Genomic DNA, 24,448 nt, shown 5'->3' on the forward strand with positions numbered 1-24,448 from the left:
CATATTTACAGAATGACATCTCCCATCAGATTTGTTTTCTTCAAGATAAAAGAAATTACCATTCAAGGCGATGAGCCTGAAAATGTTTAATCTTTGATATCCTTTCCCTTGTATTCTTAGTCATATATGCTTTGTAAATGTATAGTTTTCTCTTCCTGCAATCCACTACATTTGATCACCAGTCACCCTCTTTGTTGCAAAGCAACTGCTTTCATTCAATCCCTGAAGATTGTTTTTGTATAGTTCCTTTGCTGATTTTATTCTAAATTATTTGGGAGCATAATGTAATTAAATTAGCTAAAGTTAATTTGTAGTGTTTTTGAGACATACATTCCTTAGCAATGTTGTGGAATATTTTCTGAAATGAATTAAAAGGCCATTACATTGTTTAGTAATTAAAAAAAACTTTCTGATATTTAGATATTTCAATGTGAGCAACAATATTGTTTCTTAAAACCCACATACAGACTGATGTTCATACATGTATTTAAAATAAATATTCATAAATCCTGTGCCAGTAGATACTAATTTCAAATTCTTGACAGAAATCTGAAGATAATAAACAGTCAGACCTTGACATTATTAAATGATACATGAGACAGTTATGCTAATGTAACCTCTGACTTATCCATCATTTAGCATCCAAAAGTCCCTTTTGAAATGAAATTGACATTCTATTATTTAGAAAATGTGGCTGTATATACTTTTATGAAAAAAAGGTATTGTGTTTTTAAAGTTAATATGCAAGAATAAATAAAACACGATCTATTTTGTTGGCAATTAGTTTCTAAAAACATTCTCCCTCTAGGTTAGAGTTTAACATCATCACCATTTAGGCTTTTGTTTTGTTTTTGTTTTTCTTCTTTAAGACAAGGTCTCTTTACCTATTCCTGATTATCCTGCAAATCACTATGTAAACCAGACTGACCTTGAACTTACAGAGAACCACCTGCCTCTGCCTCCCTAGCACTAGGAATAACAGTTTACCATTTACATTATAACATGAGAAAAAGGCCTACTTTCTTTAATGTTGTAAGAGTACATTTTTTCCCTATTGTCTTACTTTGCAGAGTATAAAGGTAGTCATGGTTTATAATAATAGTGATGCTAGTCACATTCACAAATATAAACACAGAAGAATGTTGCTTTTTCAGGTGATCAAAGCAGTGGAAGAAGGCTACCGTCTGCCAAGCCCCATGGATTGTCCTGCTGCGCTCTATCAATTAATGTTGGATTGCTGGCAAAAAGATAGAAATAGCAGACCCAAGTTTGATGAAATAGTCAACATGCTAGACAAGCTGATACGAAACCCAAGTAGTCTGAAGACACTGGTTAATGCATCGAGCAGGTACAGGCCTAACTGGAGAAATTCTCCTGAGTATATCTGATCAGTCTGATGTAATAAATGCTTTATCAATTAAGTCATTAATATATTACAGCATGGATATGTGTGACAGTTTATTTAACTATAATCTTTCATAATGTTTCCCTCTTGAAATAAAAAAAATGCAGGCAATTTATCCCTTAAGACATCTTTTTGTAACCTAGTTATGTAACATGTTATTGTCAAAACAATACCTGCACTCTACACTGAAATAGCTTTAGAAAACAAGATACAAGTGTGTTTAGAGCATAGGTTCAGGCAGAAAAATGATATATAAGAACCTAACCAAGCACCAATGAATTTGAAACCAGACAGCTAACAGTGATTCCACATGAACTCTATGAAATATATTTCAACATTTGTTATTAACATATGATTACATTGTTGCATTCAGTTTATGAACAATGATAACTGCAAGGAATCTTTTGTTTTGCCTTCATCTGGCTGTACAGAGATATTTAAGGTATTTGGTTAATCCCTTAGTATTCAATTTGAGCATTAGAACTGATAAATGAATAACCTTGTGAAAAAATATGTGCAAGCCAATAAACAAAGTTTCTATTTTTTGAATTGCAATAAGAATACATTTAAATAATATTAAATATTTCCAAAATATTTTTCTCTTCATCTGGAAAAATATTGAAATAATCCCACTAATAAAAATCAAGTTGGTTCCAAATTATTACTTTCAATTTATTTAATGCCATTGTCTGTTTTTTACTATTCTTTTTTACCAAAAAGGAAATTATGCTAGTAAATAAACTGGCTACTTATTAAAATGAATTAAATGAAGCTGTTTGTTTATGATGAAGTTATATAAATTGTCTGATCCTGATGCAACTTTTGTTTACGAAGTCATTTTAACATAAGTCAGAAATGAGCTATCAAAATCTGTTGCCGAATTTTGAACTTTATAAACTAACAGCTAGAGACTATATCTTCTTAACAAATATTGCATATATTTTCCCTAAATATCTGCTTTTAATTTCCTATGGTCATGTATATGTAAAGCCTTTCTCTAATCTACTTGTATGAATAATGTTGAGATGACTTTTACAAATTAACTAATGAATTAACTAATGAAAAGTGATAATAAAAATAATTTTCTAGTATTCTAAATCATATTGATTTTTCTAAATCCTTCCTTATTTTCTGATATATGGTATATAGGATTTTCTTATATATGGTTTATGGAGTTCAGCATATTAGGTTTATGCCTATGTTAAGCATTTAGACAATAGCATTCACTATCCAACTTTAAATAGTCACGTCTAAAAACTAATTCTGCAAGGAGTTGTTCATGACTAATTATCCATTATCAGTTATATTAAAAAATTTGATGACATTGGTAACTATATAAATTATATTTGAAATTCTATTAGTACGTTATTTTTTCACTGAAGGATCTTATTTTCTAAACTCTTTTGGGCTTTTCCTACGGTAATATCCTTTAGAATTGACTATTTACAAAATTGTGATGATTACTTAATTTAATATTAGTCTTCTCTTAACCTGTTATTTTCTTCATTTCTATCTTTTATAAGTCTAAATTTTTGATTAATGACCATAAATCAGTATACTATATTGTTCAACAAATATTCACCATCCCGGTCTGTGTTGTGCTGTGAGCCAAGAGCTGAAGACACCAGGATCAATCTGGCAGATTTATATATAATCCGTTTATGGAGCCAGCACCCTGGAGGATGAGATGGAGAAAATAAAGTCATTGTCCTCAGTATTTCTCATCTTAGTCATTCTGGCAGATGTAAGATGGTATCTCAGAGTCACGTTGATTAGCATTCCCCTGATGATTAAGGTTGTTGAGCACTTCCTTAAATGTCTTTTGGACCTTTGAGATTCTTCTGGTGAAACTTCTCTGTTTAGCTCTGTACCCCATTTTTCACTTGGGTTATTTTATATTTTGATGTCTAGTTTCTTGAGTCTTTATATATTTTGGAGATCAGTCCTCTGTCTAATGTGGGGTTGGTGAAGATCTTTTTCCCATCTGCCATTTTGTCTTGTTGACAGTGTCCTTGCCTTACATAAGTTTTTCAGTTTCAGGAGGTCCCATTGATTGATTGATGCTTTCAGTGTCTGTGCTAATGGTGTTATATTTAGGAAGTGGTCTCCTGTGCCAAAGAGTTCCAGGCTATTTCTCACTTTTAGAGTAGACGGATTTATGTGGAGGTCCTTGGTCCACTTGAATTTGTGTTTTGTGCATGACAAAGGATATGGATCTATTGGCTATTTTTTGCATGTTGATATCTACTTATGTCATTGCCATTTGTTAAGGATGTTTTCCTTTTTGTATTGTGGCATTTTGGCTTCTTTGTCAAACATCAGGTGTTCATAGGTATGTGGATTGCTCTGGGCAGGGAAATCAGATAAGATTATAGTAGGTAAACTAGGAACAGGTGGGGCAAAGGAGAATGGGGATGGTTGATGTGGGGAGAGATGGAGTGGAAAAGCGATGAAATAGAGACAGCCGAGCAAGGGAGGTCAAGGTCATGATTGTGAAATCTACAGAGACAGTTTAATGTGGAAACTAATGAACTTTAGACCTACAGCTAAACAGATTCAAGGGACCGAAATAAAGCCTTTCTTTGTATATGGGAGACAGTTGTGAAGTCTGTACTATCAGAGGGGCCCCTGGCAGTAGGAACTTGATACAATCCTGGTACAAAGCTAGTTTGTTGGAGCCCATTCCTTAGGGTGGGATGCAGTACTCAGCCTTAATGCATGGGAGAATGCATTGGCCCTGCCCTAATGTATTGTGTCAGACTCTGTTGATTCCTTGTGAGAGCCCTTACTCATGAGGAATGGATTGAGGGTGGGCTTGAGAAGGCAGTGGGTTGGGAGGAGAAATGGGAGGAAGAACTGTGGTTGAAAAATAAAATAAAATTTAAAATAAATAAATTTTATTTTTTAAAAATAAAATCATTGTAACAACTTATATTTGTTTCTGTGCTGGAGAGGGAGTATAGAATTCCAGATAACCCAGAAGATACAGAGTCTGTGCAGGAGAGACAAGAAGATGTCTTTTAATTTGCATTCTTGAACTTAAAATCTAATTATATAATCTTCTCATTTCCATTTCTTCTTAAACTCCTCCCATGTACTTACCCTGGCTCTCTCTCTCTCTCTCTCTCAAATTCTCCAAATTCATTACCCTGGTTTCTTTTATTGAACACACACACACACTTGTATGTATTTAATTGGATAACCAGTTCTGGTACTTGTCCCTAGGGGGAAAAAATCCTGTAATCCTGTTTCTCCCAATATCAGTCTCTCTAAGATGCCTACAATTTTTTTCCAGGTTTGAAGCCCTGTGAGGCTTTTCCCCCTTCCATGTCAGAATGTATATCCACGTCATTCTTCCAGGTCTTATTTAGACTCTCACATTGTTGAGAGTCCATGAGTATAAACTTTTCTGTGATCTGACTCTTATACTATCCCTGTCTCCTCTTCTGCTGTGTCCATTGGAGCTTTAGGGACAGGAGTTGTACTGAAGATTATCATTTGGGACTGAGCACCATATAGTCACTTGTTTGCTGCATTTTGATCAGTTGTGGATTCTGCAATGCTCTCTGTTGCAAAGAGAAGTTTCTTTGATGATAGGATTAGGTTTAAATATTTAGAATCAGTTAGGCATTATGTTAATTTAATGAAATAGCAGTTGTTAGTTTTTCTTAAAAATCCATGACCTCATTAACACTGAATAATTGGGTAGGATTCCAGTACCAGAGATGATTTCCCTTTGCTGATCAGACTTAAAGCCAAGTGGATAGCTGTTGTTTACCACTATGACATTAATACCATTACTGCATCCCTAGTGAGTGTGATTGCACAATGCTAAGCATTGCTGTAACTCAGTGGCATCATAGATTGAAAAGGTTTCCTTCCTTTGGATATTTTCCTGACTTCTGGTATGATGAGACTTTCAGGTCAGATCATGAATGGATCCTTTATGTTCTGTGTTAGAAGTACATGTTGCCTTTAGCAATAGAAATTTGCCATGAAGATTTCTTTAATTAAGTAGGTGACAAGTGGAAGAGACCTGGTCAGGCATAAAATCTCTTTTAAGTTTTATGGCTAATGTGTACTGAGATAAACTGTGAGAAACAATGAGAACAAGGAAGCATTGGACTCTTGTTTCAAATACTATAATTGGAACGACTTGACATATTGGTGAAGAGAATAAGGAATTTTATTCTGGCTATGTTGGTTTGTTATTTATATTAGAAAAAATGGAAACTCAAAGAGGCCTATGGTTACACATGAAATATTAGCTGGAGATTAAAATTTTACTAAATGAATATAATTTGACACCATCAAAATGAACAATAAGAAGTGTATTTTTTTCACAGAAAACATACTAATTTGCTCTGATAAGACATTCATAGTATATCATAAAAGTCAATAGCTTATTTTTGTTTTTTTCCCACTTATGTATTTTGAATTGTCTATTATGCAAGTAATTGAGTGTTTTCCCTATAATTTAATTGTACTTCCAAAGATTCTTTGCCTGTGACTTAATATTATAATTACAAAATGAAAGGGATCAGTTTGTTAATTCCAATACTTGTGTTTTGTGTGTTATTTCAGAGTATCTACTTTGTTAGCTGAGCATGGTTCTCTGGGGTCTGGGGCCTACAGATCAGTAGGTGAATGGTTGGAAGCAATCAAGATGGGCCGGTACACAGAGATTTTCATGGAAAATGGATACAGTTCAATGGACGCTGTGGCTCAGGTGACCTTGGAGTGAGTAATTTTTCTGATCATTTATACATAATTCTTAGGGAAAGAAAAGTATATTCAGAGACTAGAGTGGATGAAATCAAGGGAAAACAGTTAAGCCGTGTCCATATGTGGCAGATTTCAAAGAAACCTTGTCTTTTTTAGCCTGTATTGTTAACAGCTGCATGGTTCATGCTTCTTGTGACCAGTATCTTTACTTTTCGTGCATCAAACAAACAGCATTTGAGTATTTGGATAATTGGAATTACAATTTCTTGCCAAAGTCTTGTACTTTGTGTTATGGAAAGAGATGTTTTCTTGATGAGTTTTTATACTTATGTTATACAAATGTAAATATAAAACAAAACAAAATGTAAGCACAATTGGTATGGTTAGTCTTGTGTAACAAAAGATAAAAACAAAAACTGAAAGAACATATTTCTAAGTGACAGCTTTTACAGTCAATACCCAGGGAACAGCTTAATCAAAGTTTCTCTGGCAGGAATCTCATTTAATAACTACATGGTGCAACTTTTATTCTTGAAGTCTGAGGATATGTTAGATCCTGCCTCTAATGTGTTGTTATTTCATACAATCTCAGTGGAACCAATTGTGCCCTTTTCTGTTTGCACGTTTAGTGGACAAATTATGAAACCCTATTAAATAAAAATTACTACAGCTAAATATTAATTCTTTAAGACTGTAAGTCATTTGTACGTTATTATATACTCTTTATGTGTAATTATTTTAGCCTAATTGTTATTTGTGAAAATTAATTGTCCTATTGTGGTTCCTTCTAGATTACATCTAAGTTAATACTGTTTTAACATGTGAAGTCATGATAACTGACTTCAAATGACCTGCAAATTTAAAGGTTAAAATATTGTTGTAAGGATTAAAAATGTTAGGATGCTCTAAGTCACTAAACTACTGTCTGAACTTCATCCCTTCATGTTATATCATTACTGAGCATTTATCTAGACATTCCATCTATCATTCTGACATCCTTGATTCATTAAATTTGTTGCTCATCCCCACAAAAGGTAACAGGGTACCATTACTTACTATGGATTAATATCACAGTGCCAGCACTGTCTTCCTTCATACTGGTAGCTAAACATACATAAAATCATAACCACTTGGGTTACTTTCTTAGGTTACTTAATCCCATCCTCACAGCTGCTACGAAATCACATCTTGAAGACATTACTGTTTTACCCATTATTTCTTTGATGCGCAAGAAACTCATCTGTGCTGTAATTTAAAAGTACACTAAAAATATTCCTGATGATTTAAAACTATTTTTACATAATTACTATTTAATTTTTCAGTAAAAATGGTCATTTTAATTTATTAAAGTCATTTGTCATTTTATATTAAAATGATACTGTAGGTATTTCTTCTACCCAATGTCAGATTACCTGTAAATACATAATAAAATTATTTGCATTAAACAATGTCTCTGTTTTTATTAAGAGAATATATGATCATGCTCTTATTTAACATTATATGTAACAATTAGTTACAAATATTGTTTACTTTTCCATTTTTAAAGTTATTTTTGTGTGAGTGTTATTTTTCTGTGAATTATTTTATTGGGGACCTGAAAATAGTAGAGATATGTGTAATATTATTGTACCATGGTCTTAATTTTTCTCATTTCTTAAAATTCTTTCTTATTTATTTCTGTAACCCCTTAAACTCTCTTCTGTTTTATATTCTTTCTTAAGACCTAATTATCTCTTCTATCTCCTTATAATTGTTCCTTTGTTTAATTGCCTCTTTCAATTTACCTTTTAATTCATTTACTGGAAAACAGAAGAGTAAAGACAAAGATTGTTGTCTTATGGAAATTGCTTCAAATTACTAGCATCCACAGTCATTACCATAATCCTCACTGGGAATGTGAACGCTATTTCCAAAAAAAAAAAAAAAAAAAAAAAAAAAAATTTGGAGAGCTTGACATTATAAGATGTAAATTCTGTTGTTTGTTATGACTCTTTCTGACAACAGTATTTCTATTTAGTATGTTTTATCAAAATATTATTTTAAGTTAATACAAAATAGGACTCAGCAGTTGCTTCCTTGGTCAAGGATTAAAAAGGTAATTTGTACAGTTTTTTACATTAACAAAGAGAAAAATGAAGCTGTCCTATGCTGAGAAGTAACACCCCCCCCCAAAAATAGGGTCCTCACACAACTCAGGGGCATGTTCTTGGAACACTGTGGTGATATCCTTGTATACCTAGTCATCAACCATTATTTAAATATTAATTGTATGAATCCTATGAAAGACTACATTAAGACAATACAGTGTTATTCCTAGAAACCAATAAGGGACCATCATATTCATAGCCATATAAATGTTCTGAAAAAAATGTTTAAACAACCAAAAAAGTAAATACACAAAACACTATACATTAAAATTGCATATTATACATTAAAAATGTTACTGCATGACAAATTTGGGTTCATAATAAACTTAAAAACATAAGTGGGAAACAGTTCTTGTCATTATAACCTTTGGTTAAAGACTACCTTAATAAGGATTATTTTGTTTCTCAATTATTTGCCAGTACATGTATGAGGAATAAAAACAAAGACTTTGTGTGTCTTGAAGTAAGGCATACTCAATAAGACTAGCTTTTAACTTTAGATGCTATTGCCTGCTGCCTATCTGCCTTGCTCAAATCATGCTATTCTGTCTGTATACATTAATCATATTTGAATAATTATTGGAGACGAAATGGCAAGACTCTACTATCATGTACAAGTGCAGTGAGTTACTGTTGACAGGGAAAATTATGAGCTGAAGACGAGTTGGAAATTGAAGTCACAGATTTCAAGTAAGAGCATAATCAAAGCTGCTTTGTAGATTTCTTTTCAGGCCAGTGCTGTCAGACCTTGGTTATATGGAAAATGAGCACAATCCATTGAATTTCAATATTATACCAATTTTCTATAAGCTGAATAGATTCCTATAACAGTTGTAATGATGGAGTCCTATGATACTAAAACAATAGTTTTCTAAATCTGGAATCCGAATTTGTGCCAACTAACTAAATAGCTTTATTAACCTGTGAAGGAAATCATTACACATAATTTAGTATGCTCTCAAAGCATGCTTAGGAGAGCTCACTATTTCTGTGACCTATGCAATTAAGCTAATATTCTTTGTGTGTGTGTGTGTGTTTGTGTGTTTGTGTGTGTGTGTGTGTGTGTGTGTGTGTGTGTGTGATTACAAGGTATAATCTCTACAAAATTATTGAATAGTCTCTTGATAAGATTATTTACCTTGCACAGATGATTATTTGCAATTTTAAAATTAAGCCAGGAAAAGGTGACAGTACACAGCTAATTTATAAAACTGATAAAACGAAAATTTTGTGAGTTGAGTGATTATTCATTACTGTTTCATTTCTGTTCTACCATCCAGATAGTGGTAATGTGGTTTAAATCAACTAATAGTGCTAAAATGTACAAAGCACAACAGAAAATGAGGAAGAAGATATCTTCCTCTATTTTTCTGTCTCTCTATCCCTCCTTCTCTCTCCCCATGTATCTTCCTCTCTCTGTTTCCCTCTCTGCCCCTCCTTCTCTATCTCTGCCTCTCTTTTCCTGTCTCCCTCTCTTCTCTCTCTCCTTTCTCTGTCTCTCTCTCTCTCTCTCACACACACACACACACACACTCATACACACACACATACACACACACAAGTGCATTCTATTATTAATAATCAAGAGGGTTGTTCCATATGTTTCAGGCACTTTTTATTCTTTACTTTGTTCTACTACTTCAACACCCCAGTGTTTTTCATTACTTTTTATCATAAAATAATTTTTGAAAAGGTGTTGAAATATAATCCAAGCAATGGAACCATGTTATATTACAGATCTTTTAAAAACATGTCATGTCTTTTCAGCATAATGCATTCTTCTATGTCCATTCTCATCATTTTTGGCTATGTAAGCCTATGCTTAAGGGTACTCACTAGTCAATCTACCTGCAACAATAGGCTCTAGGTTCAGTGATAGACCCTGTTTCAATAAATGAATGAATACATGAACATAAATAAGTTAGGCAATTTGGGAAGACACGCAGTTATCAGATTCTGGTATCCATATATGTCTACACATATGAGCATACACATGCACATGGCACATATACAAACAGAGGAATACATACTTGTATGTGCACATACAAGCACATATGCATATAACTACTCACAAAGGAAAACACACATAAAAGAAACTGTTGGAAATAGCCAAAATGCGGGATGAAACTACTTACAATGTTTTAACGCATTTGAGAGTATTGTAAGAAAGATATTCAAGCTTCAGATAATTTTATATAACACCAACTTAATTTTCCAAGATATTGTCTGAGAATGGTTTAAATTGCATAAATACTTGTTCTCTCTCATTTACACTAGAAAGGATATTATTGATTATTTCTATCACAAGCATTAAATTATACTGATTTGTTTCTCTATATATCACTTCATAGCTCCTAAAGTAACAAATTAAATTTAAGGAAATACCTCAAAACTCTATTTAAAAAAACTGTATATTATTAATAAAAATGTTTAAGGTGTAATGCTTTACTTTTGTAATTTTATTTTTCTTATAGGGGAGAATAAAAGAGAGGAAGTAGGGAAGAGGAAGAGAGAGGGCAAAAGTAAGAGAAAAACTTTCAGTGTTCTGGCCATATACCTGTGTGTGTAGTGAACATCAGAAACATAACTGATATTGAAAAGCTATTTTATGTGCTTTTAATTGGAAAGATCAGGACAAATTTAACTTAAAATCTGTATGAGAGCTTCTAGTCAATTATTATTTTATACAACTTTAATTCAATCATTTGAGAAGAGAAATTAATTTTGAACCCCATAAACACACACTATGTACCTGTATTTAGTAAGCAAAATCAGTTCTTCAAAATATTGCGATTTTTAGCATGACAAACTCAATATATCAACAGTTTATATTCTTTCATGGAGAAATAAATTATAATCACATCAGCATTAGCAAAGCTACACATATTAAAAATAAGTCAAATTAATGATTCAATATCATTACAGACAATAGTCACAATGTGGCATAAACATATATATATGCAAACAAGCTCTACAACTCATAGTGTTACATGTGAAAAGTCCATGTCCTTTGAATTAGAAAACCAGTATATTTGGGGTTTTAACTCAGTAAAAGAAAATTCCATAATTATTCTTTAAATGTTATATCTACTGATCACATGAGTAATTATGAAGTATGTAACTTAAATACATATGTTACTTAGTAAAGACATAGTCCTCATAGCATTTCACAATTCATATGTGAAATTCATACATACATTTTAAAATATAATTTCTTATCTCAATTTAATTTTTTAAATCAGGAATTATTATTTCTGAGCTCAAAATTTAGTCCTTTTGATACTGTCGGTGATCTATGCTTTGCTATTAAAATTTTCACTTTCCACATTTTTTCATGAAACTTGTAGAATGATTAGAATTGCCCAACAGTGGGAACAATGTTGAAACTCAGTTATTTGAGGATTTTTCTTATTCAATTATGTTTTCAGAGTTTCCTCTTTTTTTAAAACCAGAAATAATTTTTGCATTTAAGGTGATTTTTTTTCAAAATTAGCTCTAAAGTGATAAGAAATTAAAGTAAGAATTTCAAATTTTTGTGTCTGCTTTTAGTCCTTACCTTAGTTGCCCACTAACATGTTCTACAGCTGAATAATTTAAATTTTCCATATCTGTGTCTCTTTATCCATAAAGAAAAAATTAAATTCTGTGTTGCCATTAAACACTTTTCTAGTACTGAGAAACTGGTTTATTTTTATGCATTACTGGATATTCTTGCATTTACAGGTGTGTGTAGTTTTCAATATGGAGAATATTTCAATTAGGAATGTATCACTAACTGATTAATTTTGTCCCTGCAATTATGAGGACTCTGTCCTTGCAGTCTAGTATCCTCAGTAGAAGCCAGTAAGGCTGTTAAGTAACCTTCATGAATAGAATAACCCTCTAATGGCATTGTTTTCTACTAGTCAATGGTAAGCACTTGAATGCCAATTTAATTGTAAAGAAAGACAACCTAAGTGTTCTATTTGTACTTTAATCTTCAATTATCTATTCCTGTGATAACAATAGAGACTTTCTTTCTAAGTATATTGTTACTGAATCTATGATTTGCTGATGATTCTCTTGCAAACCATATCAGCCTTTATTTTTATATTGTTTGCTGAAACCTTGTAATGAATGTTTAGTATTCACATTGTAAGAAACATATGACTATCATAAGTATCAGTAGTATTTCTTCTTTTCTGAAATTATCATAAGTAATTCAGAAACCATAATGAAGATAAGAAGTTTGAAGTTATCTTAGTAGATGAGTCGTTCCAAGGCTGACAATGTTGGAGCTAAGATGCTAAGCCTTCTTCCTAAGAGATGTCTTTATGTTACATGAAAGTATTTTGTTTTACCTATAATGATTTTGCCATCATCTTCAATCCTATCTGATAGCTAAAAACGTTTAAATTAAGACACTGAGTGCAAAAAAATGGAAATTATTGGACTAATGTTTTAGCAAGTTGACTTTCTAAAGAATTCTAATATACCAGACATTTGTCACTTATAATTATGAGTTATAAGTGTTAATTTTTCTTAGAATTAGTTCATATAATTTCCTAAATATGTGGACTGATAGTATTTATTCAAACATCCTTTCATAGAATAATTTCCTTCAAAAGTCTATGAACTTGCATTTAAAATGCATATGCTTGTTTTTTCATCTCTATATTATGGGTTTAGAAAAATAACAGTTTAAGATTTCTTTTGAATAGTAAGATTGTTTTTGCAATGCAGGAAAAGAATCTAGGATGAAAGACATTTTGAAATTGTGTAGTCTTCAGAATTTTTCAAATGTCAAAAGAAAACAAAAGCTGACATGTGATTTGGTAAAAGATAAAACTCTGGCACTTTGAATCCAAAGTAAAAAATGACACAAACCTTTGTTATAAAGGCACTGTTGTAATAATTATTGTGTAAGGCTGCCTGTTATGAAGCCAGTAGCAGGTGAATGAGACTCTTAAAGGGATCAGTCTTTAATTGACAATGTGCAAAACTTAAAATTACATTTTATATTTCTTTTAGCAAAAATACCATTTGACACTGTATTAGGATCACATTTTCAGTACTGTTCAATGAAATTGTACCCGTTGCCTTTAAAATTATTGAGAATATGTAAACATTCATTTTCACCACTATGTACCATTTAAATTATTATTTTTATCCACTGCAATATACCTGAACATGTCTTTTGGCTGCGAATAGATTGTCTTTAAAGTTTTAGAGGCTACTTTTGAAAACTGGACTGTGAATATCTAAACTTGTCACCATTTTGTGACTAACTCCTGAAATACATTTGTCCCCACCCCCCTTTGCCAGCGTGAGATATTGAGGTGTGCTCCAAACTGAATCAATACATACATCCAATGTGTGCTTTCTTCATGCAGGGATTTGAGGCGCCTGGGAGTGACTCTGGTCGGTCACCAGAAGAAGATCATGAACAGCCTTCAGGAGATAAAGGTGCAGCTGGTAAATGGGATGGTGCCAGTGTAACCTCCACAGGGGTCACTTCTCCAATTGAACAGCTCTGCACTTTGTAAACAGCCCTGAGATTTATTTTAACAATTATAGGGGAAAGGGGAAAAAAGATTGGTCTTTTTTCGAGCCGTTGAATTTGTAATCAATATTTTACTGAAATCTCCAGATCTTCCTCTTAGAGTCTTCATTTTTCATGAAACAAACAGAATCTGCATAAAGTGAAAAATGGGAATAAACATCCTATACTAAAATATTAAATAATCCCTGCCCCATTACTTCCACGGAATCTGGTACATGAAATGTATCAAGACACAGCACCTTTATAGACTGTTAAGGCAGCCCCTTTCAAAACTTGCAGGGATCTACTTGAAAGGAAAAGTTTTAAAGCCATGTGTGGGCTAAGAAAGCTGCGTTTCACTGACGTTTACTTCAAGTCTTAACTGTCTACATGAGTGTATTGAAGAGCAATATGATTAGACTACTTCTTAAAAACAGTTTGTAATTTAAGATGCAATTACATGTTGTTAAGTTATAGAAAATAGAACATAAACATGTTGTTTGGTCAAGGAAATGTTCAATACAGGGTGGATATTTATTTTTATTTTTTCTGTGTTATATAATTTACTTGTAATTGCTCTTCTAGAGACTATTAGATAATGAATGTGTATAAAGTGTATAGTTTGCAATATATCAGGAACTGATTAACCTTGGACATGTGTGTGTGTGTGTGTGTGTGTGTGTGTGCATGTGTGTGTGTTTGTATATCATACAATATTGTTCTGCTTGCTTTTTTGATGGTGTGAATATGAAAGCATATTCTAGAGTGTAATATGAATAAGAGAAATAGGAAACCATTGACCAAAACCCAGCCCAAGTTGATGTCTTTTTCTCTCATTTTGAAAGCAACTTATTAGTTTATTTGAACAGTTCATATCTCTAAGATGAAATATTTTGGATTTTTACAAGCACTTTCTACTATCTCTGACAAATCATTTCCAGGTACTGATCTTACACCCTTCTCTGAAATTCCACTTTTCTAGGTTCCAAAATATTTTCACGAGCAAAGCTGACAAAAAGAGCACATTAGTATGGAATGGGGAGAGATTTGAGTGTGCTGGGCTCTGTTAGTGTCCAGGCAGGGGGCACTCAACAGCTCCCCTTGTGATCATCAATTCAATCACACTCATTGTGACTCATTTATAAAAGTTTAGAACTAATAGGGTAGTAAAAAAATATAAAAAAACATAAAACAACTGTTTCTTACTTAGAATTTTGTTTCCATTTTTCGTTAATGACTTGTTGTTAACTTAATTAATCCTGTCCCCCATTACATACCATCAATTCTACTTTGAAGAACCAATGGAAAATATTTAAAAATTATACTTGTTAAGTTATATAAGATATTCCTTCAATATATTCTGTTTACTATACCAACAAAGGGCTATCATTTGGGGTAAAGTTCTTGAAGCTTCCTGAAATGTTCAAAAATGTGATAGTGACCTAAACAATATTTCAGTATTTTATATTGTTGTGCTTTATCAAATCAGGAAAATGGTATGTGATTTCTGAAGAGCTGAGAACTTAAAGAAGGGCTTTGAGTGTTTCACTGGTAAAGCTTCTCAGAAAAGTAAGACCTGCAAGACAGATGTCAGTATTTTTGTGAGTGGTAGTCCTTGCTCTTTAAGGCATATGTTTCACTCCATATTAACCCAAGCAAGAAAAACAATTGGGAAAAAGGCTTCTTTCCTTCCTTTGTTTCCTCCCTATCTCCCTCCTTTGTTTCCTTCCTTCCTTTCTTTCCCATCCATTTTTAAAAGATGAAATAGTTCTTTGCTAAAGAAATAAGGAGAAATCAATACACCCAAAAAGAGTGTGAACATTGTATGCCCATATTAGATTTAAGAAATCTCTATTGGTTTAGTGAAATTTTCAGACAATATTGAGAGAAATAGTTTAATAAAGTAGTTTAATATTGTCTCATTAAAAATGACAGATAGCATCATTACAAAGATGTATTTATAAGTTTAAACAAACATAAAATCATCAAAACTAATTTCCACCATACAAAATAATTGAAGATTTTAGTATACTCTACTGAATTTTGAAAATGTATTTGAATCTAAGCGATAAAGTAATTTAGAGTACTTCATAACAAAAAAAAATTGCAGATGCATGTTTTGGAGCTTGTACAAGTCACAGCTATATGGCCATAAAAACAATACATTCTAAATTATTTTCTAACTTTGTATGTTCAGAGATTATTGGGGGGTCACTAATATATAAGTGACTGTCTGTTGGAGCAATGGTGTCAGCTTTCTCACAATAGAATAAAAATTAATTTGATTCAAACTTATTTTTCCCTTTGCAATCCAATAGTTACACTGGGAAAGTAATTCAGAAAGAATGTGTAAAAGCCACAGTTTTCCTCTGTATCTCGGTTTGGTTGAGAGTTTCCAGAGAATGTCAATCAGATTTTAAAAGAAATAGACTTTTAAATTATACGTGCATTGCCTCCCCAAAAAGGAAAGAATGCCTTTCTAAAATATTTGTCCACCATTGGAATTGTCACCAATTGAAAAGTGTCAATCTCATCTATAAATGTGAGAAGTGGAAGAGGGAGAGAAACCCACTTTTGTGAAATGTAGTGAGTCTGACACTCAGCACTAGACTTGGCAAATCCTGATGGTGAGAATTCTTTTCCTGTGGATTCATTTCCTTACACACCAACTCCCCCAAATTAAGTACAGATTCCCTAACCTTCACACACACAACTGACTTGTAAAGTGACATGTAACTGTACTGTGAGAGGGTGTCATAGGGAATTGCTCTCAGATAACTGCTTCTGTTTAAAGTCATTTACTCACTATGCTTATCAATTTATATTAAATCACACTGTTCACTAGTATGCAATCTGACAAATATTGCTGTCTCTGAAAAGTATTATTTATATAAAAAATGTAAAGATGTTGACGTTCACCATTTACAAACTCTAAAGTGCATGTTTTTTAATCCCTGTATTTTATTAAGTAACCCAGTGTTCTAAAGTAATAGAATCATTGTAAATTTACATAGAAATACTTTATGAAAACTTAAGTGTGTCTACAATTATTCATTTTGGAATTGTCACAAATAACGAAACACCTTATCTATGTTTATGAAACAATTCTAACAACTATGTAATATAAAAGATACAACTTGCACATCTCATGTAAAAGCAGAGCTGTTACTGTTGCTTGGGCATTAATGCATTTGCACGTCTGCTATTTGAATTCTTGGTGGAAGTGAAAGGCAGTAAAGAAGGTATTTGTATGTCTATCGAAGTGGGTTTTCAGAAGCACAATGAGAAATGTTTGCCTTTGGGAGGTGTTTTGACTGTAATGGTATATTAGATGGCAAAGAGAGTCAGGTGTTAGAGATTAAGTAGGTATGTGATGTCGCATAGTAGAAAATAACATTTTCTCATTTCGTTTTTACTAAAAATTAGGAGGGAGAATTAAATGTGATAATACATAGCCTTTGTTTAAATTATGCCAGATGTTTAACCTCAATGTAAATAAGGAGTAGGGACAATATGATGGCGACGGTGATACTAAAGAGCCAATGAACAGAATCATAATGGTAGCTTTATTTAAAACTTGACAGCTTGAATAAGTCATCTTTTTTTTTCAATGCTATAGCACAGCTGGTTACATTGAATATTTTTCCTCTATTATGCTGTTAATTATATAGTAATGTATCAGGAAAGAAATAGATAAGAACTTTCTTCTCTGTTCTTGTTAATTTATGAGTCTTTTTCATAAATCAATTGTTGAATGTTCTTACTGAGAATGACCATGTAATTGTCACTTAGAAAAAGCTGCTACTCTCTTTTTTTAAAAATATCTGTTTATAACAACAAGATTCAAGTTCCTTTTTCTCAATGTTATTGGAAAAAAGTAAAGTTGGCAAAACCATGTCCCATCTTTTTAGGCTGGGTGCTATAGTAACTGAAGTTGGAGCACTCAACTCTTTGTGAATATTTAAACTACTGTAGCTTTGCAATTAATTGTTTAAACACAATGCATTTGTAATAGTCTAAGACGAAAACCAGATTCGGTCTTTTGTTTAATGTTTATCAAAATCACTTACTTTCATGCAAGTGAGAGGCAGCTTGCCTGATTCTTTGTTAGGCATCCAGAAATCATGTCTCCCTGCCTCACTGTGAAATCAAGGAAGACTAAGCATTTTTTTTTTTTTTTGTATTGTTTCCCATCTGCATTTCTGTGGGCTTTCAGTTTGTGTACATGTTTTTGTAGTGTAAGATATTAAATTTTATATTTTTTCAGAAAATAAAATCCCTTTGAATATAGTAATATCTGATTCTGATTGTCCTACTTTATCTATTTTAAGCTTTCAAATTTATAGCCTTTCATGTAGGATTTTTCTGACAAAAATGTCTATTTTCTAAGTTATGGACATAAAAAGATGATTATACACATATTTTACAAAAACTAAGATTGTAGAACATAACCTATACTCATGGTGACAATATTATACAAAATTCACTTGAGGATAACAATAAAACAAAATAACAGAAAACACAGCAAAAACATTGAAATTATATGTTATTTGTACTATCTACAAAAGGGGACATTTTTGTAAGCGGTATCAACCTGAGACAATCTTATCACTATGTATTTCTGTGTCACATTGTAAGAAGAGAACATTGCTACAAGGAGGGGTTGACAAGCAAGACTTTTTATTTCTGTAAGTATTATATCATAGCGGTATTTTAATATGGCAAGTGGTATCTCTATTCTATGGATTGAATCATGTTTGTAATTGGTACATTTTCAACATAGAAAATGACATACGATGCATATAGAATAATCACAAGTAAGGCTGATGTATAAAATTCCCTATAATTGGGACTTTTATCTATTTCAATATCAGTTCTCACATGTTACGCAGAGTGGGTTGTCTTTAGGCTTACCTTGTTCTTAATGTGCAATAGAAACAAAGAAATTACTTAAAAACAATTTTCCCTATATTACATTTACTATTTTACTATAATTAATATTGACAAAATTAGAATAATGTGGTATCAAATGTTCTATGAAGAAGAAATTACGCAGTGGAAATTTTTAGGTTTACCTTTGAGATGCATATTGTTGGCTCCCTTAAGAGTTGAGGATCACTGAGGAAAAAAGAAATTTTACATTTCCACCAATCACAGTGTTAGCCTTACTACAGGTTCTGTGGTTCTACTCATCACATGCTAATAGTTTCATTCTGCAGTAACATTTTTGGCTTTGTGATTCTTCACCCAGGACCAACACTCAGTTCAGATAGTTCTTTTAGGAGAGGACATCATTTCTTCACTAACATAGAACAACTGTCCAGGTTTGCAATTTACCAGAATATCAAACAATTGTCATAAATATTTATTGTTTCCATTTCTAATATATCTAATGTTCTCTAGAACTTGGAAGTGCACAGGTATTTGCTGACAAATTGCTTGCAAACACAAAGTGAAATAAATAGTTAGAGATTTTTGAAAATTCCTTTTTTATGATAATTTTTTATTTAAATTTGAAACAAGCTTGTTTTATATATCAATCCCAATTTCCACACTATCCCTCCTCCCCTATCTTCTCCTCCATCCAATCTTCTTTCTGCTCCACAGGGAAGGTGAGGCCTTCCATGGGGCTGGGGGATCTTCAAAGTCTGTCATATCATTTGGAGCAGTGCCAAGGCGCTCTCCCCCATGTGTCTAGGATGAAAAAGTATCCCTCAATGTGGAATGGTTCCCAAAGTCCATTCATATACTAGGAATACATACTGATCATTACCAGAGATTCCCCCCCCCCCCCATCGACTTCCCAGTCCTCTCAACTAACACCACATTCAGGGTGCCTATACTGATTTTCCAGATATCAGACTGGGGTCCATGAGCTCCCCCTTGTTCAGGTCAGCTCTTTCTGTGGGTTTCTCCAGCTTGGTCTTGACCCCTTTACTCATCATTCCTCCTTCTCTGTAACTGTATTCCAGCAGTTTGACACAGTGTTTAGCTATGGGTGTTGGCTTTTGCTTCCATCAGCTACTAGATGAAGGCTCTAGGATGGCATGTAATATAGTCATTAATCTCATTATTGGAGAAGGGTATTTAAGGTAGCCTCTCCACTATTGCTTAGATTGGGGTCATCCTTGTAGATCTTTGGACATTTTCCTAGTGCCAGATTTCCTTAAAACATACACTAGTTCCCTCTATTATGGTATCTCTTTTATTGCTCTCTCCTACTCTTTCCCCAACTCAATCTTCCTGCTCTGTCATGCCCACCTCTCCCCTCCTCTTCCTCCTAACTAACTCTCCCCTTCCCTCATGCTCCCAATTTGCTCACGAGATCTTATTCCTTTCCCCTTCTCCAGGGTATAATGTATGTCACTCTTAGGGTTCTCCTTGTTTCCTACATTTTCTGGAGAATGTAGCTGGTAATCCTTTGCTCTATATTTAGAAACCATATATGAGTAAATACATACCATGTTTATCTTTTTGTGACCATGTTACCTCACTCAGGATGGTTTCTTCTAGTTCAAATTTCAAGATTCCATTGTTTTTCTTTCTTTTTTTTTTTCTTTCTGCATAGTAGTACTCCATTATGTAAGTGTACCATATTTTCTCTATCCTAGTAGTCACTCTGAGTCAGTTATACATAAAATATCAAGTAAAATTTTATTTTCACCATATTAAAATAATAAACAACATGAAACTGGTAGGGTAAAGGAGCCTTTTTTTTTTCAGGAAAAGAAAAGTTCTGTACTTATCTTTTTTTTCTATTTTTTTTTTTTTTTTTGCAATGCTTAAAATGTTAGGGAAATAGAACAGTTAAGAGCATTTCATGGTCTTGGTAGGTCAACTAATTGATATCCCAGAGATTCCATGGATTTCTCTGGTGTCAACCGACACCAGGGCTGTGTGTGTGTGTGTGTGTGTGTGTGTGTGTGTGTGCGTGTGTGTGCACACACACGCACACACAAAACGCACATATGTATATGCATGCAAATCTGTCAACACATAAAATGAATGTAAAACTAAAACTATATTTATAATATTATCATTAATACCCTGTATCTTTAAATTTTCATCTTTTAAACTTTTTTATGTATTTGGTTATTTTAAGCCTTGGTTTCCCTGCATAGTCCTTGGGTGTTTGTGAATTTCCTCTATAGGCCAGGCTGACCTTGAAATCTAACAGTTCTGCCTCCAGAATGCTGGTTTTAAAAAATTAAAAGCCTATGCCACTAATCCCCATCTAAGGATTTGTTTGTTTGTTTGTTTTGTTTGTTTTCAATTTATTTTTCAGATATAATCATTTTCATTCTTTCCCCCATCTGAAATCCTCCAAAATGCTCCCGCATCCTACCTTCCAAACCTTATATTCTTTCTGTCTCTTAAGGCAATACACACACACACACACACACACACACACACACACACACACACGTAAACAGCATACACACACACCAGAAAAAAAAACAAAAAACAAACATACAAAAAAACCAAAAACAAACAAGTAATTAATTTTATATTGATCAACTATTCCTGTGCATGAGGCCTCCTGGGAGGAGTGGTTAATATAACCAGTGTCACTCTATTGAAGGAAAATTTTCTTTCTCCAAGCAACGACCAGTAGCAAAAATTTTCTTACTTTGAGATGGAATTTGTGCTCAATTTCCCTTCTCCACACTGGGATTTCATTTTTCCACACTTGGGTCTGCACAAGTCTTTTGCATTTTCAAATACAACAGGAATGATGCACAAATATCTCATAGACTATAGTCAATTTAAACAGTCCAAGTTTAGAAAGAACAAATATCACCAAAGTAGAACATACAATTTTGAAGTAATAGGTCTCTAACACAATTTTAAACATTATTATTATTATTATTATTATTGTTATTATTGTAATGGAATGCACACCAAACCTTAGGATCAATGTGTATAATTCTTCCTTAATAAGAGGCTTCTGTAGCCCCAAGAGTACTGTATTATTATTATTTTTGCATTATCCAATCAAAAATTTTCCTAGTTCTGGTTACTCCCTAAACATATCTAAGTATCAGTTTCAGCAACAATTCTTTTTTAATTATACAATTAATTTCTTTAGAAACACCTTGAAAATATGTATTTATATGTTTACATAGTCTATTATGTGTATCTGTCCTTCCCTTTCATAAAAGCAGAAATTAAGTACTTGGATATTTTATTTTTAATTTAAAATAATGTATTTTTTTCATTTTACATATTGATCCCAGTTCCCTCTCCCTCTCTACCTCCCTCTTTCCATCTCTACCCCGCCCACATGAATCCCAACCACCCTCCCCCCCAACCCCTCCTCCACATGTAGGGTGATGCCATCCAAGAGGGGTCAGCTAAATCTTTCAAGTCATTTGAAGTAGGGACTAGGACTTCTCTCCTGTTTCTAGGTTAAGGGAGTATCCCTCCATGGGGGATGTGCCTGCAGGGTCGTTTGGTGCACCAGGAATACATCCTGGTTCCACTTTCTGCAGTCCCTTAGACTGCTCAGGCATTCTAGCTGAGACCCATATTCAGGGGGTCTGAGTCAGTCCCATGCTGGATTCCCAATTATCAGTCTGGCTGCCCAGTAGCTTCTCCTTGTTCAGGTCAGCTGTCTCTATGTGTTTCTGCAGCATGGTCTCGTCCTCCCTCTCTAAATCTGGATTCTCGTTTGGCTCAGTATTTACTTGTGGGTGTTTGCTTCTATTTCCAACAGGTACTAGATGAGGGCTCCATAATGGTGGATAAGTTAGTCGTTGATCTCATTATCAGGAAAGGGCATTCATGGTAGCCTTTCCACTGTTGGTCAAATTGTTTGCTGGAGTCAGTCTTATAGGTCTCTGGACATTTCTTTAGGTTCAGTTTTCTCTTCAATCCTATAATGGCTCCCTCTTTTATGTTCTCTCTCTCTCTCTCTCTCTCTCTCTCTCTCTCTCTCTCTCTCTCTCTCTCGGTCCTCTCTTCTATTCCTCCCCTGACTTAATCTTCCTATTCGTATGTTCTTTCCTTTCCTCCCCTTCTCTTTCTCCTAGTTCCCTCTCCATTCACTGAACCCTCAACTTCCCATTTGCTCTGGAGAACTTCTCCCTTCCCCCTTCTGTGAGGGACCTTATATGAATCTCTTAGAATCCACCTTGTATCCTAATTCCTCTGGTGGTGTGAATTATAGGATGATGATCCTTTGATCTAGGTCTAAAATCCATATATGAGCTAACACATACCATGTTCCTCTTTTTGTAACTGAGTTACTTCATTCAGGATGGTTTCTTCTAGTTCCATCCACTTGCCTGCAAATTTCAAGACTCCATTGTAGTTGTTTCCCCCCACCCCGCAGAGTAGTATTCCATTGTGTAAATGTGCCACATCTTCTTTATACATTCTTCAGTTGAGGGTCATCTATGTTACTTCCAGGTTCTTGGTATTACGAATAATGCTGCTATGTACATAGTTGAGCACATGTCTTTGTTGAACGGATGTAGATAATTTGATATATGCCTAAGAGGGGGATTGCCCGGTCCTGTGGTAGACTGATTCCCATTTTCCTGAGGAACTGCCATACTGATCTCCAAAATGGCTATACGAGTTTGCACACCCCCTCCCCCCAGAGGATTTCTTCACATCCTCTCCAGCATAAGTTGTCATTGGTGTTTCTAATTTTAGCCATTTTGGCAGGAGTAAGATGGTATCTCAGAGTTGTTTTGATTTACATTTCCCTGATAGCGAAGGATGTTGAGCACTTTCTTAAGTGTCTTTCAGCCTTTTTGATTTCCTTTATTGAGAATTCTCTCTTCAGTTTTGTAACCCATTTTTTGTTAACCGAAAGTACTTGGATCTTTTGTGGATTCTGTTACCTTGTTATATAAGTACAGTTCTTGTCAAAGCACAGACATTCAAAATGTATTTGATGGAGGAAAGAAAGAACAAACCATCAATTTACATCATGGAATAAGACACAAATAAATACTAACCTTTTATTTGGTCTTTCATGGAATGTCAAGTCCTAATAGCTTTTAACATTTCATCATGGTGGGGAGCATGCACAAAAAGTTTAGAAGGGTCTTGGTCATTTTTCACACTGCTTGGATTAGCTTGCTATAATTTCCCATTGTCTTAATCACAGGCCATGTTAACACTGAGATATGCACTGAAGGATCTACATTTAAGACATAATCTCTTTACCTCCATTGTGCAAAGGGAGTCCAATTTCCTCTAGGTAGTCTGGAAAAGTCTTCTCTTCTAGCATTATCAGTGTTGTTCACTTAAGGTTATCAGAAGACCAAAGTGGCCAGAGGAAAGTTTTAGCTTCCACGGTAGTAGAAAGGTTGTTGTACTTTGGAAGGAGTATCCCTCTCCCCAGGCTAAGTGTAGACACACAAAGCATGACATTGCAATAACACAAAGCAAAATATTCCTGTCATACAGGATAACAAAAACAGAAATGTTCCTATTGACACTTTTTGATTTCTGGACCTTATAACTCCTGGTTATAGAAGAAACATGCCCACAAATTAGATGCATGTTCAAAGCATGCACTATCATCTGGAGAGCCATTATCCACTTACCTTACATGTTGTGGAATATTTGTACACTTTGTGAAGGTGTACTGCTGTGATTAGTGTAATGAACAACTGAAAACACTAAGCAGGAAGT

At 33.7% G+C, this 24,448-nt stretch overlaps 1 protein-coding gene across 1 annotated transcript in view; it reads left to right on the forward strand.

The window, feature by feature from the left end:
* Window positions 1-13,824, forward strand: part of Epha5 (EPH receptor A5) — a 323,174-nt gene extending 309,350 nt beyond the window's left edge. Inside the window, exons 16-18 of the mRNA XM_051198276.1 lie at window positions 1,155-1,348; window positions 5,990-6,145; window positions 13,650-13,824. Coding sequence (XP_051054233.1) covers window positions 1,155-1,348; window positions 5,990-6,145; window positions 13,650-13,755 — 456 coding nt within the window. The 3' untranslated portion in view covers window positions 13,756-13,824. The remainder of the gene's footprint in view (window positions 1-1,154; window positions 1,349-5,989; window positions 6,146-13,649) is intronic.
* Window positions 13,825-24,448: the final 10,624 nt, after the last annotated feature.

This window comes from Phodopus roborovskii, unplaced genomic scaffold (genome assembly GCF_943737965.1).
Source record: "Phodopus roborovskii unplaced genomic scaffold, PHOROB, whole genome shotgun sequence".
NCBI classification, from domain to species: Eukaryota; Metazoa; Chordata; class Mammalia; order Rodentia; family Cricetidae; genus Phodopus; species Phodopus roborovskii.